Below are 21,386 nucleotides of genomic sequence, written 5' to 3' on the forward strand. Positions count from 1 at the left end.
CGGCGAAATTATGCATCGCAAGGCGTTCTCTATCTAACGAACCTCCGAGGAACCGTTGGAGTTCCATCGTTTGCCTTGTTAGCTGTTCCGGTTTATCGATATCGCGGTTAGAAGCTTTGACGACTTTCGAGCACTTGGGAAAAGTCGTCGTCGTAGTCGTCGAGGGGACGAAATAAACGTTGCGGATCACACGTCGCCACGCGAATCGCGCAAAAGCCAAGGTTTCGTGCTTAAGTTCCGCGAGAGAAATCCTCGACCGGTCAAATACCCGGGGCGGAGGGTGAGCCGAGGCCAGAGAAAAGGAACGAGTTTCTTTTGCACGGTGCGCGAATGCTCGCGTCAGCGTAGCCAGAAACCGTGAAATTGTAAAAACCAAGACAGCGGCCCGGGCAATTTATCCGCGCGTACGATTTCACCGACCACGAGAATCGGTGGAAGAAAGCGCGCTTTCGGCGTCGGACAAAGAGTCGTTTCCCGGTCCAGCCTCCGATATCCTCGAGAGCGGCCCTGAGCGGCAGCGGATGTGGCTCGAACATCGATCGTTTCAAAGTTCTCGCTCGAGCGAGCAACGACGAAACGAGGAGAGTGGATGATCAACAGAGACGCGGCTAATGACCGTGGTTAAATACTGATACGCCAGATAACGATAACGGAGCGAAGCGGAGGGAGGATCCGGTGCTGGAGAATCGCTCGAGTCCGTTTAATGCTTTCAGAAGCGAAGAGACAAGGAACAGAGGCAATTAGAAGGGGCGACGAAACGTCGAAATAGAAACAATTATGAGCGGAAGGTAAACTCCTTCTGCGTGGAGCATTGCGAACGCTACGGACAAACGGCGATGGCCATCCACTGGCATGGCGCCGTATTGACGCGGATATAAAGCTGATTGTTCCTAAGAGATTAATTAAACGCAGATTGATAGACACTGCGGCCTCGTCCCACGTTACTATTATACGGAGAACGTTACATCGATTAGGACAGCAGCCTCTTGGCTCACGATTCTCCTAAAATTTCTTCTCGTTTCTACGGGTTCTCTTAAAAGTTAAATTTTACGAGGTCGTAAGGAATCGCGAGTTTTCGCATCGAGGCAGCGCGAACGCTTAAAAAACGAGACACGGGAGGAATATCGTTAGCGAATGTTGCAGGAAAGGCGCGATAAGCGCGGTGCAAAGCATTCCGCCGTGTAACGAATACGATCTCTCTCCGGGGGTCGTTACACGCGACGTGGCTCGCGGCATTGTCTCGGCGTATAAGATGCGCGCTCTGCTGGAAACTCCAAAACTTGTCGCGCGCGATTTCTCGGAGCCTGTCTTCGCAACGACGAATAAACAACCGTCCTCGGTGGAATGGAGCGGCACACGCTCCGTCTGACTACACGTCGCTCATACCACTTACCGGTACTACTTGCCAGGTCTGACGGTATATTATGCATGTCACCGCAGCAAAGTTCGGCGCCATGTACGAAAGAAAAACGCAATACACATAGCGAAAGATCATCCTCCTACCACCTGGGATTTTCCGTCAACGATATTTCCAGCTACGGCAGAGCGAACCGTGCAACCTATCATTTTGCATTCTGTCGTAGTCGTTGACGCGGTCGTGGGAACCAAGTTGTCGAGGATAGTAAATCGCTGCGATAGGAATCGAGAGGCTATATATAACCTTAAAACTCCCAACGAACGATCTATGACATCTTTCGCCCAATTGTTTTGCTAGAAAAATTCAAACATCCGTCTTTGTTGCATCGGGCAACACTCTACCTAAACCAGGTCACACACCGCGGGCAAGATGGCAGCCAAATGTCTTCGGATCCTTACTGCGTACCCTCAATAGTCTCAAGTATCCTCCATACATCTCAGGAATTTCCTAGTCGAGGTCCTTCAAACCGAACAGATATTCTTTCGCTGAATTGTTTCCTAAAGTTTATCGTCCACCACGGGTTGACACGGGAAAGTTGCCTTTTCTCACGTATGAGGCCTCCCACTAGAAACTTTTCTTCGAGGGCGGTTAGCGTCCTTCCTCACCCACCACCATAGCAAATAATCAATTAACAACGAAGCCTATTTCCCTCACTCTCTTAGCCAAAATCGTCACCAACAAATCCGATGGTCCCGTGCGCTAAACACGGGTGTGTATCCTTAGCTTTCCTGCGCCACAGCATCACCACCGAACTTCACTGATTTTTCATCTTTCAAACAGTCAACATCCTTTGACCGGGTTTACACCCGTAGATCAGTCACTTACTTATCTTATACATACGCATATCTTCTTTACAAAATTGTTGTAATAAACTGTGATTTATAACTTGTTATATCAGCGTCATATTCAATTAAACCATATTTTTTCAATTCAATTAAATTCAATTCAAATGAATTCAAATTCAATTAAACCCCTATTATCCTAATCGAAATAGGGGATCGATCATCTCGCGGCGTCGATTGTCTAATCGTAACGGGAATTTACGACTCCCGTTGGCGTGCTTCCTCGCGATCGCGTCTCTCCGCGAGTGATTGAACAGTTTTAAAACGAACCTCGAGGAATTTCCCGACACCTCGTAATCGTCTGCGTGTTGTTTGGATGGATTAGACACGCTGTCGGTTCGAAGCGACGCTTCCCGCAACTGACGACCCAGAAAGACATGAATAATATTATGCGATAACAGCAGTAGGAAGTCTGTTTAGCGAGTCTGCCTCGATGAGTATGGTCTACGCAACATTGGGAAACTCTGTTGCGAGAGAAATACGTCTCCCATCGTGACCATTCGTCTCGACGAGCCCTTCGCGACCCTTCGTTTAAACTATCCGCATCTGGGCGGGAATTCGCATGATACAAACTTGGTCGGACTTGCCGAAACAGCCGTTGGTATCGCGAGTAATAATTGTCGAATGGTACTAGGTTGCTTCGTGTTTTATCCATGAAATAAAATGTTTTTGATTATTTGCACTTTTATCTTTATTTTATAATGCAATTCATATATCGGAAGAAGCCAGCTCTTTGGATATAAGAGATAACATACTTAACCCTTTAACCTACAACTACGGGCATAACTCGTATTAGGTGAACGGGCATAACCCGTATTAGGTGAACGGACATAACCCGTATTAGATGATCGGGCTTGGTGTCGAGCAAATTCGTATACGCGCGTCGTCTCGCTTCGACCTCGCGACACGTTCGTCTAACCAAAACTCGAAGACTTGTCCGACAGAGCGGAAAACCCGTTTGATTCTCGCGGTACGAAAGATTCGACGTGAGCGCGCTCGCTTTAGACGCCCGTTGCCAAAAAGAGGATGGAACATTTTGTGCAAAGGATCGGCAGAGAATCCGTGCAAGTGCGAGGCAACAGCGTCGAATTGTTGCTTAATCGCGAACTCGTTCCGCGAAGTGGCACTCCAACGAATTTCAATCGCATTCGTCGGCCAATTCCGAGCGTAATGCGATGCAGATGCAGAAACCGCGCGCGATTTAGCTCTCCGGCATAGACGCGAGAACGTGCATACATTCACCATCGTTACTACGTAACGTGCGGGACGTGGCGCGAAATTTCGTGCGCAGTCCGGGTCTCTACAATGGGAGTCGCGACCGAACGAATCGAATAGAATAGAGCTGTTTGGTGCGCGAAACACCGCATGCATCCAACGCCATCATCAACCGCCTCTACGCCCAGTCTGTTTCCCTCTTGATATAAAGAACGATTCTTGAAACGTTTATGATCGTCTGCGCGCAGCGCCGGTTTCCATTAGCCGTAAGGCGCAACGCGGGGATTCGACAACCTCTCCGTTTCTTTGGAAAGAAATACTCGTTCTCTCTGGAAGAACAAACAAGAAGTATTATGTAAAAGCTTGCAGTTACGAGAGCCGCTATCAGGAGCGAATATTCTCCGAAGGTGATGCTGCTTTTTGCTCGACCTCGTTTATATCGCGTTGCTAATTAGCTTCGACTGCGAAATAACAGTTTAATTATCGAGGGAGCTGCCGTTTTCTAACGAGCACCAAAGAAAAACGATTGTTCGCTTATTTATCGCCATTCGGGTGCCACGAAGGCTGCAAAGTTGTTTCGATTTTTCACAGTTCGGCTAACCATTTCGTCGTAGCCCGGCAAGGTGCTACGCCTCTTCTTCGACCTTCTGTCTCGCGAAATAGAAATTGCGACCCTGCGAGTTCCGCCGATCCGAGTCACGAGGCTTCGACGAATCGAATCGAAACCACCGCGAATGAAACGACGCGTAGACAGACGAATCATCAAATTGTATCTGCAGCACGCGCGCTAGATAAAAAAGACGGAACAACACGGAATCCTATTTGTTGATCGACTGTCGGAGAAAAGCGCGAGCCACTCGGTTGGCAATCCAATCGCAGGATCAAAAGGTTGATTCCGCGAAAGCCGTTTGATTTTCCACCGCGTCGTCGGTCAGCTCGTTGTTGCCTAGCGAGAAACGATAGAGCAACCGGCTGCGGCCTAGAGTACGGGCGTGTACGAGCTTTGAGCGAGCGGTAAAAGCATTAACTCGTCTCCCCAAGCGGGCACGATCGACGAGTTCTTTTTGCGAGCGAGCGATGTTCGCGCGATAACCGGCCACGACGTGTACGTCACCGGCTGCATCGAGAACGACGGGCTCCAGGCTTATAACGTATGGAATTTTATATGAAGCCAGACGCGCCAGATCGTGTTTCGCGTACCATAAGATCGTGTTCCGTGAGCTGCAGTTTGGCTGCGCCAGTTTGACGCTTTTCGCTATGATCGAGTCGAATTGAGATGTGCGAGATGAAAAGCAGCGGAGCTATCTATGTGTCGATACCGATCCAAATTTGCAAACTCGTCTTTACATGTCGCATGCTTTTCCAGGCTGGAAGACAGCTCTTACAGTCCTGTCAATTTACAACGCTATTTCGAAATAATTCACAACGAAAATAAAGATCGATCCCTTCTCTGCGATCACTTTGTCTTCGTACGTCATCGACGCGGTGTTCGTTCAAGTACGATCGAACAGCGAGTTCGTCGTGTATCGACAATGCCCTCAACGATGAAATCAACCGACAGTTTTGCCGGTGCTCGTAACAGCCTTGTATCCCGTAAAGGCAAGAAATAGGTTGTCGTACAAGAACCAGACTGATAACTTGGTTTAGCTCTGACAAGTTTTTTCTTTTTTTTTTTATTTCATCGTTCAGAAACCATTGGTTACGAATTACCGAAAGCTATCGCGCTCGTGAATCTGTCTGACCACTGACGGACTTATTTCACTTGTCGAGTATCTAGTATCATTTCGTCTTTGACTTGCTTGTACGTGAGAAATCTTGCTTTTATCGATCGAGTTATGGCGACCAGAGGGAAGGTTGGTATTTTTCATCGTTCCTTCGCGATGGGTTCGTTAACGAAGTACCATCGGCGTCCACGCTAATTTGCCATCCGAGGCGAATGAAAGTTGGAAAGGGTAGAAAAGATCCTTTCAAAGAACGTGGAATCTGTCTGACAAATATTCCCCGGCAGCGAATCGCATTTTCCAACGAAAAAATGCGGAAAGAGAGTGAAAAGCTGGGACATTTGCATAGGCTGTTCGTTAATTTACTTAGTGGGAAATTTGGCGCGAAACAAGGCTACGCAATAGCCAATGAAATCCTAGGAAAACTAATTACCGCTATGTTTATGCGAAAGCCTGTCGAGCACGGAACATCGAGATATTTAATATTCTCCTGTCGAATCGACCGGCAACAGAATTCTCGAGCGCAATAATTGCGGAAAAATGCGACCGCGAATATCGATGAGCATTTATTGCCGGCAATTCCTTTCGTCGGGGCAGGCGGTCGTGCGTGTGCGTGCACCTATGTTCGATTGCCTGTGAAAATTTTATTTCGAAGCTCCATTCGATTTTCGGCCGTATCGCCTCTAAAATAATTGTTCGTACGCATCGTTGATTAACATCCGATATTCCCGGGAATATCGACTACGCGATTGATTGGTTACAAGGCTTCGTTTCGCGAGAACTGCGATTCAATAGAGAAATCGAACCTGTAAGGTCCATTAGAAAATTCTTTGCGCGTCTCTTTGAACGACCCTCGAGTCGAGCACGAGATATTTACTTCGTACGCGCGATAAGGGTTGAAGCTGGCGACCCTGTTAGTACCGAACAACGCTGGCTGTTCGACCCAGAATGGGGAAAAAAGTTGTAGCAGGAATACGATGCGTTCTGTTGCCGGCTGGCACGGCTAAATGGGATAATGATAAGATATCGCGCGTACGCTTCGCGAGCCTTTCCCTTTCACGAGTGTGCGTGCATTTGAAATAAATTACGCTATACAATCGATGGTACATATAGGCGCGCGCAAATATTACACCGCTCCCGTACAGAATGAAAATATAGTGTTTGATTAAACTGTCAGAGTTATCTCGATTTTTCGATCGACAAGAAACCTGCCTCCGCCTGTCGGTCTTTACCGTCGAAGACTAATGGCCGACCACCGACACGACACACGGTTTATTAATGTCACTCACGTGACGGACAAAAAAAAACGCATTACTAAATTACGCGTCGCGGAATAGACGGGTCACGAGCTGGGTTGTGCGTTGTTCAAAGTACCCGGCTCGATCGATAGAGAAAGACTTCCGACGCTTCTCCGTTTACGTGGCAACCGAATTAAGATGGAGCTGGATTATACTTTGCTGAACGTATGTTAGGCCTAATACGGTTGGAGAAAATTCGAAGCCTGAAACAGGGCACGTCTAGATTGCGCAGAACTCGCATTACCTTCGAGATATGTTGAATCTAGACTGTGCGCCGTGTAACGATAAGATAGGGTAGATTCAGGTTACTCGCAGCAGGACTGGAATAATAGAAGATCTAGGCTATGCAGGAACTTAAATTAGCTCGAAAACTAAAACACCTACGTTGTAGCGAAATTAAAGAATCCCCGGAATTGTCTAATTATACTTGGTTAATTTAAAATTAGTGCCGGGCAGGCATAAAAGAAGCGACATTTTTTCCAATGGAGAACGAGGCGTACTTGGTCCGTGTTATACCCGGGATTTAGATTATTTCCTAGTTATTCCGCAGTAGAAGCGACCCGTGTTAGACCAGACGAGAGGCAAGCGAGAGAGATTCTCTCAGTGAAAACAAACCACGTAGATCGCGTTGAGTTTGCTATTTCTCGAAATTTACATCCGCGCGTTAGTCGGCGAGTAGGAGCGAACTTATCTAAAGGAATCCAGCCGGAGGCGGCGTCGGCCCAAATTTTCTTTTTTTCCTTTCGCGAAGCAGCAAGCGTCTGTAAAGCGACGCTGCGGGGGAAAAGACATTCGCGGATCTTTGATCGCGAACGGACGCACGTAGAAAGATACACAGAAGAAGGCACGCACGGCTGAGTGCCTGGTTAGATACAGAGAGAAGTGCATTTTCCTGCAGTAACCCCAGGGACGGCACCTGGGGGTACAATCTTCCTTTTGCCTTTCGCACCGTAGCAGTGCGACGCGCCGCGGCGATGTCTAGCGACGAAGCAATCCGTGCAAAAAGATAGAAACACGCGTCACGTGAGAATTTTGCACGGCTGCACACGTTGCCAGGGCTTGCGTCACTCTCGATCGTTGCATCCTACGAGCCCTGTGCATACCGGAATTACCCGAGGGGCACTCCGCCTTCGTGAATGTCGCCGATACGAGCCAGTCGACCGATTTCTCATCGCGACGACGACAGCGCGCTTTCGCTGGAACAGTCCTATGGGTGGAACGCGAACGTCACGTATCTATTTCGAATCTACACAGCATCCAATGTCCGTGGTGGTCGATACGATGTTCGTTCAATCTGATTATAATATCGTTTGGAACGAGATAGGAAACAGAAATTCGCGTTGATGAACGAAACACAAGCGAGGAAAGCATAATCCATTTATTAGCCGCTAGAACGAAGGTCATTGGGGGAGTGGTCACGCGTCGATGACTATGAAAGGTTTTCTGAAACAGCGAACAGAGAGTCGGACGAAACACGATTAAATCGGTTTCGCGCGATAGGTGCCGTTCGCGGATTGATTGCAGGATCAATTTTAATCACTTCCGCACGACGTGTATACCGCGACGAGTTACACATTCTAATGCGTTCCCTATTAATTTGAGAGTAGCCATTAGTTGCTCGTCCCGGTGTATCGTGCCGACTATCTATCACCCTACCCGGCAATATTGTCAGAATTCAATAAAGCAAACGAGCTGTTGATTCAATACTCGCCAGCTATTGTCGTTGGGAGAGCGCGATTGGATCCACTCGATCACGATGATCAAACTTCCAAAACGTTGAGTAGCTCCGCGATGTACGTGCCCGGCGAGTGGGGTGGTTAATCGAAGAATGCGAGATATCGCCTTGCGAAAAATCAAATCGCCGGTTCGCGACGTGCGACTTAATTGACGCGAAAAAGAAATTCGCCGTATGGGTGGAATACCGGAACAGCGACGAATTAGCAAGCAATCTGTCTGTTCAACGGGGACACGAAACGACAAGTAAGTCGCCAAAGAGTGGCAGCCGAAAAAAGAACGAATAAACGAAAGAAAGAAGTGGCGATGTAACGGTAATTTTTGAAATTTACAACTAACGAGGTAGATTTGCGACTTTGATCAATCTTCGAAATCGTTCCACCTACCACTGTCGTATGGAAAGAATAATCAGAGGTTGTTCGTGAATCTCGTAAAAGCTAACTGTCTAGAACAAACGGAAAGGAAATCAGGCTGACGTGCGCGAGACCGGAACCTCCACTGTTCCACCGCGTGATTCCGAAGAGGAGACAACGTTGAAGCAACGTTCCAGATTACGTTCCACCGGCGGAGGGTCTTTTGACATCAACCGACTCGGTTCTTGACACACATCTCGGTGTCGTTAACAATATATCGCCAGCTTGCGCGTCCCAAAGTTACACGCCGCAATTCGCGCACAGCGAAAACGCGGACGGCTGATGATATTCCGACGGCCGATATCACAAAAAGAAAAACGTGGAGGAGCGAAATGGAAATAGACGCAGAGCAGCGTAGGAAGGGGAGTTCGTTTGCGGAAAAAATGGCTGACGAAACAAGGCCGAGGCGGGTTGTCCTTAAGCGTACAATCGCGTGCATCCCCACGCCGATTCCGTTGGCAGGTGCAGCCGGCGTTGCTGTCCTACGTTCGCGCATTCATCGGCAAAATGTCGTTTCTCATCGCGTAGTTACATCGTTAAATGAATTCGCGAAAGAATTCGTACAGCACGGCAGCCGCTCCATTGTTTCTCGTCCCTTTGAATTCCGCAGCACGGTACGATTTTCGTCCCGTTTCTTATTCTCCGCGCTCGCTCTCGCCTACCTTTCGTCTTTGACCGTGTTTCCCGCATCGCGAGTGCTAGCAGCGTTCATTGCGCGAAAACGTTGGCTCGTTGTCGAAAAGAATTCGTCCAACGGAACACGCTCGTATCGTTCCACTTTGGTTAAATGGCTTCCGAGGAACGAAATAACTGGAGAAATAAAGTAAAGTTACTTATCTGAAACGGTCGATCAATTTCTTTCGGTTGTCGCGCGAATTGAGATGTCGCGTAACGACCCTTGGCGACCGTGTCGTCAAAGCGAATTAACCGGAGGGCATTACTTTCGACGAAAACGAGCGAGGCTAATGGAAGACAAACAACCGAGCCACCCTGAGCAAGCTTCGCGCGCAGCTCTACTTTGTTTGCGAGCAAAGTACGAGAAAAACGGAAGCATAGTGTCCGATACGGAGGATTCTGTGCGGTCCGACAACGGACGAAATTTCGCGTCTACTCGCTTGGACGCTCGGCGTCCAAGCTCGCAGAAGGAGATCGCAACTCGTTATCGTCTCCCGCCCGCATATCAACCTCTCCCGTCCCTGTGGATTTTCCAGGAAATTCAAGCGTGTCTCCGCGAACAAAAGACGGTTGAAAGCGTGTACACGACGCAAGACATTTTCTGCAAACGCTGGCTGCAACGGTCGTCGAACGAATTCGTAAAATCGAGAGAACAACAAAGGCGGTATAACAAAAATCTTTTGTCCGCCGGTACTTGGCTGCTGGATAAATTGGAAGCGCGATAGCGTGGCGAGCAGACTGTTTGATTACTAGGAAAGGAACAAAGCGGAAACGTGAATGTGATTTGAAACTCGCGAGAACCTGTCGATGCTCCGGTGTGTACCGCGAGAAGGGACAGATAGAAATTCATGGTGGATCGACGCGTCGAAAGTGGAAGAAATACGATATCCGGCAGAAACGAGTTTCAAGGGAAAGGAAAACGGACGAACGAAAATTCGAGCAATTTTGCGCCTCTGTTCTAGAGATCGATCTTACGTCTGTAACCCTTTAATCTTGCCCGTGCTGCCTTTGTGGTGGAAGGTGTAAATCGCGTGGCCCATTGCGAACCGAAGGCAAGAGCTAACAATCCCGCGAGTCCGACTAAAAGAGAGAAACAGGCGATCGCGATAACCGGGCAGTCGGTGAATTTGAAATTCCAAGCAGAATCGAAGATTGTATTAGCCGGGGTCAGCAATATCGCGCTCTTATTGAATCGTTCTCCCCTGCCGCGATACGAGTGAATACACGCGGCGGATGTCTGAAAAATAATCTAAACCGGATCGTTGACCAGGCCAGCTACCGGATTTGCGATGTTCTCGAGAACGTTCTGGTGAGTATTGGCCTGGTCATATCGAGCAGACGTGCCCATTTTATGTGCTTTCACTCTGTGTGTGTCTATGTGTGTTGCGCTCCTCTGATATTCTTATAAACCAAAGTGTCTCCGAAAATTCAAGCTGAACGGTATTTGCCTCGGGAAGGCTCGCAGAAAAATGCCATTCAAAAATCTCTCCGCTGACTGACAGATTCAAATGGGGAATTCGAACGTGGCACAGATTGGAAGAGAAGAAAATTTCCGTGGGTATACAACGTCGGTAGAGAAATTGTTGCAAAGGAAGAAAGTCTGGCGAGTAGAAAGAAAAGCTAAGATCAAAACTAAACGGTGGATAAAATTTCAGAGCCAGAGGTTTACGAAGCGCGGCGGAAAGCGACAGCGCCTCGAGTTGCATCGAGAAGGGGATACTCGCGCTCGGCCGGTTGTTTCCGTTGATGGAAGATTTCTCCCGTCGAAAACTCTTAGTTCTTTCTCTTTGTGGCGAAAATTCTCTTTGCGAGAATACTCGTTCCATCCTGTGGGAAGAGACGCTCTTAAAAAGACTCGCGAGCAATGGCCTGGTCGGGCGATGGTCTTATCCGTGAACGCGAGATACGTCTGCCATAAAACTTTAACGAGGATGATGTAAGGGCGCTCCGTTCTCTTCGAAAATTGCGCTCTTTCGCTTATGAGTGAAACACGAACGAAACAACCGTCTTGCAATCTTTTTGCAAACAGCCCGCAAAACGATTGCCATGTACCTGAATCTTACCAGCTTCGTACAAACCCGATTTTCGCTGGCTCCTCCGCTCGTTTGCCTTCGATCCTGCCGAGAAGAAGATGGACAGACAGAAACCTAGATATCGTCGATGACGTTAAAATTCCGTTTCCCGGAGCTACGTCGTAGACATCTCATAAGTCGGCTCGAAAACGTCGCAGCAACGGGAACGACGTGCGTGTGCGAGGATCTGGTCTCACTCTCTCCTCCCTCGTTTCTTCTTCGCTTCCGCGGGACTCTTCCTTTTGCACGGTTTGCTAGATCTATTCAATTTACTTTTTCTAGCGACAGGAAGGAATCTACCCCAACAAAGGGAAAGAACGTACGGACTAGGAGCGAGAGGGTAAAGAGGGTCGCAGATGGGGCACGAGCGGCCTGAGAGAAGGGATGGAGAATTGGAGGTGAAAGAGGGGAGGAGAATTTCGCTCGGTAAAGCATCACGTGGAGATCCGTGGACGGTGCTTAAAGCTCAGAGGGTCCTTTGAAACTTCACAATTTCATTCTTCCAGACGTGGACGAGCGCGATGATTCCGCAAGGCTCTCGTCCGGATTTTTCTCTCGCTTCTTTGGAAGGCTACTTTTTTCCTTCTGTCTCAAAGGACACCGGCGTAGTCACGTAACCCGAATCATTTTACCCCGTTAGAGACGTATGGAACGCGCGAAACGTCAGCTAAAATCCACTTACGCGATCCCGTAGCGTATTAGTCGTACGTCGGCGAAATACGAAATGATGAAGTTCTGCTCGAAGACGAGCAACAAAACCAGTCGAGGGCACCGATTTCTCCCGGGATGGGAATGGTCGCGAGTCGATTCGTTCGTCGCAAGCGGTAACAGTCGTTGCGAGAGCCAATAGAGCGGAGCAGCCTCGCGTTTGAAACACGATATTTGGAAACGCAAATGGACCGAGCCTGGACCGTGTTCAACGGTGTGAACCGTACGCGTGCGCGACCAGCCGAGCCGCAAACCCTCGCGAACAGATATATTAGGGCAATTATATCCGACTTAATTACGTACCGCCTCCGGTCCGCACCTATTTTCGAACACTGCCGATGCAAATTAGCGTTGGATGAAAGCGCGTTCTCTCATCTTCCGGCAGCTCGAACACCTGTCCATCGAAACGTTGCCCAAACGAGATAGCAGATTTTTCTTCCATGGTATTCGCACTCGCTGCAAAAATATAAAGATATAAATGGACCACGCTCGAGAAACTTTCATCGATGCGTCAGTTTGTTCTAACTAAAATCATGTAACTTTCGTTCGTCGTATTTTATCCGTGTGTAAAAGTGAGGTTTCGTCATCCTGAATAGATACCGTAATTTTCCGTTTTGGAAAAATTATTTTACTCGTTTTATTCGCGGAACGTGCAACGGGGGACATCAATGTGCCTAACGGCGCACTTTGTGATGTAATTGGAACAACGTTTCTCGACGAGAACAGGTCGTATAATTTGGTCTCCCGAATTTTTTTTCCCGGGTGTCTCGCGGTTCCGACAGCACCGCGACCAGAGCAGATTAAAAGTTTCATCATTTGGTCGGCTTCCGTGCGAGCCTGCTCGAGTTTTCGCCGCAATTTTCGGCGCACGCTCGAAGAACGAACAACTCGTATTTCATACTTGAAATACGAGCACAGAGGATGGGGCAGAAGAATCCAGCGTGTTAGCCTTAATTAGCGCGCGCATGTGCAGCCAGTTAGCGCAGATAACTAGAATAGATTTTCAAAACTAATTCTCCTGCCGCTAAACGCGTTCATCGTTCAAGCAACGAGAACACGAGAGAGAGCAAGCGTGGCTGGTTGTCGTAGCAAAAAGTTACACAGCCCGCGAGCATCGTTGTATTAAACGGGGGAAAAAAGTTGTGACACGGGAATTGTCGCGACAGGTACGATCAAAACGCGGACAAAGGCCGGTTGAAACGCCAGATCGAAAAAAGCCCTGTATCGATGTCAAAAATTTCAACACTCGACCGTAAACACGTCGAAGAGTGACGTATCAACATAGAGACTCGCGCGTGACGCGAAACAGCTGGTCGAGGCTATCTAAACGCATCCGCGACACCGATTGATGTTACATCGACAGGGATAATGGTATTCAAACAATGTTACACGCGTCAGGAACAGCCAACGGTAAAACTGTTTGTTATCGAGAGCGCTTCGCTAACTATAGCGGCTCTCTTAATGAGAGATAATTCTATTCACCTGGAAAATTCGTGAAATAAACGCGCGACAAGCTTGCCTCCACTACTACGCACTGGTTACCTCCTGATCGAAAAACATCTCTCGCGTAAACGTTAATTTACGAGGTGTTTAAAGGCCAAAAAGAGGAAATATCGTGGAAATTAATTTAGAAATACCAGCAAATTTCTGAGGTGGTCTATGATGGTAAAAAGTTTGAACGATAATACAGCGATGCTGATTATGTCGCACATACGCAAGTAGACAAGCTGGAAATCTTCCCATTGAGTTTCATTGTACCTTAACAACTTGCCCGATCTAGTTACCAGCCACGCTATTTCCAAATGAAATTCTCGACTTTATAGGGAAAAGTTAAGCAGCACGTTCGCATACTTCGGGGCACTTATTTTAATGATTCTGCCCTCGCTACAGCTTCGATTCATCAGGGGAAAAAATCGACAGACGTCGGTACCGTAACCAGACGGCGCACCTATTCACCGAAAAGCTGCAAGTTATTTGAGAGGTAGAGCAAGGCAGAGAAATTTGTTGGAATTTCCAGAGATTGAGGTTTTCTCGCAGCTCGCGGTCGAAGATCGACGCCCGGGTAAATGGATGCCGTCCATCGTGGGATCGTTTGGTCGCACACGAGTACCGGCAATCGTTTTGGAAAATTCTCGTCGCGCGATTGAGCCATGCAAGAGTAGATTTTGCATGGCAAGGCACGGACGATATTGGAGTGGAAGGACGAGCGCCGCGAAATTTCGAGATACAAACCGGTCGGTAAATCGAAGAACCTCTCGTTTGTCGTGTTCACGGCGACCGCGACGTCCTGGCTGATAAGCTTTCCTATTTTTCGCCCGAAAAAGTTTTAGCGTTTTCGTCGAATCCCGTAAACGCGCGCAAAGTCGCATCGCACAAGCCAAAACGGAGAAACGAATTGAAACGCGGCTGCTGTCGAACCAAATCGATATAGCCGCGATTCAAACTCGATTCTCGCCTCATCTAAACTTTTCTCCTCTTTCGTTCCCGCCGTTGTTAACCCTATTTCGCGCGACGAACTTTCGCATTCCACAAGATTGCTACAGAATGTTTTGCGCGCCGGCGAGGAAGAAGCTCGCGCCACCGGCAGAGAGATCAAACTTTCGCGATTCGACGCTGCCATCGAAAAACAAGGAAAACGACGAAGCCGGTCTTCAATTAACTCCGGATCCCGGCAGCATAGGTAATTCTCCACCTCTCCCTGCACCTTTTCGCTATGAATATTCTTCCAACTAAATAAAAAGGACAAAACCGGGATCAAGGGAAATCCGGTGCAATTCGAGTATCTCGTCGCTTCCGCAAAATAACGCGATTCGCAACTGCAATTTGTATCCGATCTCTAACAAAGGGAAGCCGGAAACTTTGAAACGAGCAACACCGGTAGAAGATTAAAATTTCAACGCGATCTGCCGTTCATGCCTCGCTCTAATCGCCTCCTCTCGATAGCGCAAAAAACTGGGCTACTTTGACCGCGAAATGTCTTCAGCTTGTTAGGAATTTAACGAGAAGAAATGCGTTGGATGAGGTTAAAACGGCGACGGGTAGTGGGTGAAAAAGCGAGAGAGGATAAAGCCGAGCGTACAAGCTACTCGAGAGCTTTCCGAAGTTGAAGCTGCGCTCGGTAATACCGGTCCGAATGGTCGAGTACTAATCCGAGTGTAATAATGGTGTACGCGCTTGCAAGCTCATCGCGCGAGCGCGAACGCGCTCTCCGTCTCGCCACACCGCGCCACGTCGCATTCTGCCGCTTCGGACGCTATTACTCCGCTCTGACCGCTCTGCACGCTTTCAAACTCATTATACGATTTTTAATACATTGCACACGGCTGCTCTGTGCACGGTTCCCGCGGCTCTTTGCTGAATGTTGCTCTGAAACTGCTCTTTCGGGATTCATCACCGTGTCCGGCGCCTCTCGCGAAACCAAAATCCCAACGTTCTGAACTTACGAAAGAACCGACGCTGTTCGATGATACTCTGTGCTCTCGAACGACTCGCCGACGACGTAGAGGTCAAGGAATCATCGATTTTCAACACGTTGTCTACACCAGCAACGATCCGATACACCGAAAGTATGGAAGATTGTATCACGTCATTAGGCCGTATTTCCGTAACAGATGCATGCAAAGCAATGATTAATCGGTATTCACGACGAGGCGCAAGATAGCGGCTAGATTCATTATGCATTACGGTTTGAACAACGACAAACGACAGTGAGGAATTACGGTCTGCCGCGGCATTACGCGGCTCTCTGAGAAATTTATAGGTTACGGTCCGGACGGATTCGCCAGCGAGAAATCGGCCAAGCATTCGACACTCTGTTGCTCGTGAGGCAGCGATTCTTTGGTGTCGCGCGTCGTTCGATTTCTATGATTATCGGCAAAGGGGTGAACGGAACGGGAAACGACGAGGGAAAAAGGGGAGAATGTTTTAAGCTCTTCATAAATCCAGTCGTTTCTCGCATCCTCGGCTTTCCTCCTTAGCAGCCGTTCCATTTGCATACTAAAGACTAATCCGCATGCAAACCGATTGAAATGAAAATGCACGGTTTCGCCCGGAATTCACGATCCACGCCTCGCGAGCGCGAATATCATTTTCTCGCGCGGCGGACAAAGCTTTAGCAGCAGCCGATTTAATCGCGCGAGTAAACGAGGCCAAAGCTCGCGATCGTGTGAAAGTCGACGATGAAAAGAAACGGGATAAAGAAAGAAGGAAAAGAAGGAAGGAAAAATGGCGAGAATAGAACGGGGAAGCGTCGTATCGACGAGGATCGGTTTTAGGGTCGCCGGAAGAGCTCGCGGAATTTATGCGCATTCCGTTCCCAATGCTGACGAATATATTTTCTCTGATTTTGTTGCAGCGACAGCGGCCTGGCCGAGGCAGGAGCAGCCGTGTCCGATAGCTGGAGACTTCTGCATGAACGGTGGTACCTGCCTGTTTTTCGAGACCGTCGGTGAACCAGCATGCAGGTGAGCGAGCATCGATCGGTATTGCTTCTGCATAATTGACCGTTGTCGCGTTCCGAACAAACAACGCGTCGTGCCCCCATCCACCCTCGCTCTTTCCCTATTTAATATTTCGTTAACGAACAACGAGACCAGCCTACCATCGTTATCCACGATCCGTCGGATTATCAGATCTATCGACCCGTAAGAGGTAATCGCGGGTAAACGAGTCACGTTTCAACATCCACGAGGTTCCTCGCCTATCGGCAACACGCTGCCGCTCCAAAATATTGAAACAAACGACTGCGAAACGTTTTTCCCGTGTCCCCTTCTTCCCTCCTTCGTCCGCAAGACGGAAATACAAGCCAGCCGAAATTGAGTTTCACTTCTTGTTATCCTCTTTTCTCCGAACACCTACGGCCGCCGGGACGGTGCAGCGGATGAGATTGCGAAGAGGTCGGAGGAGATTTCGCGGCATGTTTGTTACCGATTTCGTGCAGCTCGCCAGACACGTCGAGTCTACTGACCTTTCGACCACTCGCGTTTCCTCTTTTTCCGTACCATTCGCACTCCAATTGCAATTGAACCTTTTCCTTCTTTTTCCGTCGCCCTCAACTTCCATCTCTTCTTTTCCCCATCCATTAAAGAAAACACCTTATTCTCGTTTCTCTTATATTCTATTCTCTCCAGCCCTGCCATGCCCATCGTTTCCTTTTTCTTTATTTATCCACCTTCTGCTCCCCGTGCTCTCTCGTTACCGGAAAAAGGGAAGCTGTCTCTCAGGAGGCGGCGGACTTTCGCTAATCAAACTGTTTGCCCGTCGCAGGAATTAGAACGGTCATCCGCGTCTGCAATTTCGGTTATTTACTGCTTAGACCGCACATCCCCGACGTTTTTACGCCCCTATCTGCTCCCTCCGAAATACCAGACGGCGGTGGATGCCCTTTCTTTCAGGGTTGATTCGAACGCGTCGATCGAAAAGCGAGAGGGCAAAAGAACGCTCGAATGAGAACTTCCCTTGGGGTGGAGAAAAAATGAAGGCAACACGGTTGAATCGTTTTTCATAAAAAATTTCTTTCAGGTGGAAGCCTGCATTTTCACGTTCATCCGGCGCGTTTTACGCCCCTCTGACAGAATTCGTAGCCGGCTTCGGCCGAATTTTCCTACGACTCGTTGTTGGTGCGATTTTATCGGTTCTTTCGAAAATTAAATTTCCCAAGTGGCCCCCGTATTCTCGCGCCCTGGATCCAGTCGATCGATCGCGCATAGGTTTAATTAAAAAAGTTCCACTCCCGATGATCGGTGATAGTTCCGCGGAATTAGCCGGTCGATTAATCGCGAAGGAACACGTTTTTTGGCGCGCGTTCTGCCAGTTCTTTCTGCCGGTCGAGTTACTTCTGTTCGTGTTAAAAATCACAGCCAGAAAAAGCGAGGGAGAAAGAAAAAGGGAGAGAGAGAAGGAGATAGGTGGAAAAAGTTGGCCAATATCAAAGCAAACACTCGCCGAGGCAACATTTCCCCCGATTCTGGCAAACACTCGACTCGTTAATTTCAACGAAACGAGTGGAAATGCGAGGCGGGACTACTTGCTTCTGCGAACCTATACGCGTCGCTATTATTCCAGCGACGTGGCCAACTTCCCGTCGTTTCCTCTTCGCTCTCCCCCGTTCTTTCTTTTCTACGCGTCGCGGAAACCTGCAAACGAAGGTTCAACTTCGTCGGACAACTACGCCGCGTGTCACGGCGCGCCGCGTCGCGCGAAAAAAAGCACTGCTCAACGGGTGACAATGGCCTTTTTGTCGGTGCGCTTTGACGTTGATTAGCCGCTCGTTAAATAAATTCGAAGGACGAGAAAGCCAAGAAAAAGGCGAGCAGCGCGGAAAGAGAGCGGAGAGGCTAAAGGGAAACACTGTGGTCTATGGACGAGTCTCAACCAACACCGCACTGCCATCGGTTGACGAGGGTTTATTGGCTTTATCGAGGAATCAGGTCGTCCCCGGAGGAACATGGGCCGAGAGAAAAAAGAAACGTCCGATGGAAAGAATGGACAATGGACAAATGAGCGTACAGCGAGCATTGTCTACTTGCATGCAACCAACTAGGGCACAAACAGAACACAGATACACGTTCGTATTCTATTATTCGTACGACCATGGAAAATGAGTTGCTTCGTACGAGAGACGCGAGTCCCATAAATACGAAATTTTGATAGCGACTCTTTCGGTAAGCGTTAGTTATTAGGTCGTGCGTACGTTTCCACGCGAGATAAAGGATGTCGTTTCGAATTTGCTGAATTGGACCGCCGCGCGAATCTTCCTTCCCCGTGGCACCGGCTGCAACTCTACGTATTCCTTTCGGTTGTTCATAATAAATCACAGCTCGTATCTCGGCAATCCTCGATTTATGGATTTCCAGTGACTCGTCTTTTCGCGGAATAAATTTTCCCTCGCGACCGTGATTCCGATAAACTCGCTATAACCCGGCTCGAAATCGTCGTCGGTAAGAGGCAGCGTTAAAGGGCAAGAGAGGAGGAAAGACGCGTACGACCTACTAAAAAGCGAACAGGATCGTCTGGATCGACGATCGAGAGTGGAGAGAAGAGAGGTCGAGAGTGGCTCGCAGGGTCGATGGCCCAGTTTGAAGTCGTACCGCAAAATTCCAGCGCGTACAACCGACGATAGTCGGTGTCGCGAATCGAGCATCCAGTTTATCGCAGCTGGGTCCCATCGCTGCAGCCTCCACCACCCTTTCCAATCCCTTTCGCAGTCAGCCTCGCGGCACTTCACCAAAATACACGGCAAATGCAAAGCTTTCGCGCTCACCCAGCTCGGGGAGGATGCTCGTAAATCTCGCTGCTCGAGACACTTCATCTCGTACCCTCGATCCATTCAATTCCCGCCTCCACCTGTACAACCTGTGATTCCAGACGAGGACATTTGCCACGAAGACTCCGATATTCCGATATCGAAAGACGCCGAAAACCAAGTGCTTTCTTTTCTCTTTGATTTATTCCACGGCGAGACTCTGTCGCATCTTTCAGCCGATTTCTCATCGGAACGTTTTAAAACGTACGTGACAAGCGAACGAGGAAATTTCCCCCGACCAAGTGAATTTCTTTCGCGGCCAAGCCGTTCGACGCCTAAGTGACAGGTAAGCGAGTCCAACGAGGTTTCGTCGCATAAAATAAGCGCATGGTGCGTGCACGCTCTTCCCTGCTATTATATGGCGTACATAGATGAAACAATTGAAACGCGTATTTCTATCAAAATATCGAATGTCGGATGGTACAACGGTCGATCCATCGTTGAAGGGAAATTCGACAGCAGAGATCGCCAGGGTAACTCGACAGAGGCCGAAAAATTGACGCGTTGCGATAACGCAATTCGCGACAGATAAGTTGAGTAAAAAACAGATTATTCAGGCGAAACGATCAGGTCGTCCCGACCTGTCTGGCAGGAGCTGCTAAACCGGAAGGAAGGAAGAAAGGACGAGAAGAAAGAGCGAAAAACAGCCTCTGATATCCACTGCTTGGCGCTGTCGGCCTCTCGTGCTGGCTTTTTTCTTCGTCGTTTCCGTATAACCCTGGCCCATATACGGCAACTGACAACCGCGTCTCTCGAATCTCAACCTGCATACGCACAAAAGCTGTCGCACAAAGTGGACCAACGCGACGCATATCTGGTACCGCCCGCTCGCCACCGAATCTCTCCGAATACGAATTCTTCCTTTTTAGATGCTCGTTATTTTAACGGAAAGAGCCGAGCTTTTGTATGAAAATGTAGACCACACTACGACATCGACCGACTTCAACGCCGACATTTTCTATACGCTATCGTGCCAGCAGCGACATACGCGACAGTCGACCGTGTTCGATCTGCTAAACGGATCGATGCGTTTAATCGATGGAGATTCTTAGGATGGAGATATCTTTCATCTTTGATATCGTCATACCGAACTTAATCCCGAGGATGGATCGCGTCGATGGATAAAGAGACCGCGTTGTAATTTACAGATTCGAAGTGAGAAAAACGAAGGGTTGATGCGTCCGATTTATCCAGCTGCTGCATTGTACGAAACGAGACAAAAGTACGGAGGGACTAAAGGAACCGACTAAAAAGTTAAAATAATGGATGGACAGATTCGCGAGACGCGTAAAGCGTGCATTTTCGGCGTTTTACTTGGCCCATATTTTTCATGAGTTGCAAGGGAAAAAAAAAAGTGGAAGAGTGAGCGAACGTTGTCACATCTAATACGACGCTGTTAGTTTGCATTACGTTGGAGCAACGGTTTATAACGCGCCCCCTGTCGTCTCGCTGTTTGTCTTCGCGTTTTTCCAGGGCAAACACGCAACTTCGGGCGAACAGGTCTAATGGAACGGAACAAAAGCGAAAGAAAAAAAGCACGTCCTCGAGAGGAAACAATAAGAATCAACGGAGAAAGCGGCGGCGGCCTCTGAACGACGCTATGGACGTCTTAATAGAACTCGAAATCCCGCTTAGAGTTGTGAGTAAAATGGCATATACCTATACATTTAAATTGGAGTTTTCGTTTGAATTTCATGTAGGCGTTAAATTAAAACCGATGAAAGCTGGCGCACGGCTTCTGCTAGCGAGTCCCGCTTTTCGTTTCCCTTTGCCGCGGATTCCGTTCGCGCTCGTTTGAAAAGGCTCGCTAATAAAGACGATGAAAATTACGGGGCAGATGAGTCTTTTTAAAAGGAAAATAACTTTGGAAGAAGATTACGTCGATGCGGCAAAAGGGACGATCCGCCGGCGTAGTGGCGTAGTATCAAAATTCCATCAACGATTCCTCTTCAAATTTCCGAGCATAATAAGCTCGGTGAAATCGCGGC

General features: G+C 48.6%; 1 protein-coding gene across 8 annotated transcripts in view; it reads left to right on the plus strand.

The window, feature by feature from the left end:
- vn (membrane-bound neuregulin protein vein) overlaps positions 1-21,386 on the plus strand; it is a 200,980-nt gene that overhangs the window by 141,173 nt on the left and 38,421 nt on the right. For all 8 annotated transcript variants that reach the window (XR_013058329.1, XR_013058324.1, XR_013058325.1 and 5 more), the window contains one exon: positions 16,450-16,558. Coding sequence is in view for 2 of the 8 variants with exons in the window: in XM_033332828.2 (XP_033188719.2) it covers positions 16,450-16,558 (109 nt within the window). In the remaining 6 variants the exon portion in view is untranslated. The remainder of the gene's footprint in view (positions 1-16,449; positions 16,559-21,386) is intronic.

This window comes from Bombus vancouverensis, chromosome 5 (genome assembly GCF_051014615.1).
Source record: "Bombus vancouverensis nearcticus chromosome 5, iyBomVanc1_principal, whole genome shotgun sequence".
Taxonomy (NCBI): Eukaryota; Metazoa; Arthropoda; class Insecta; order Hymenoptera; family Apidae; genus Bombus; species Bombus vancouverensis.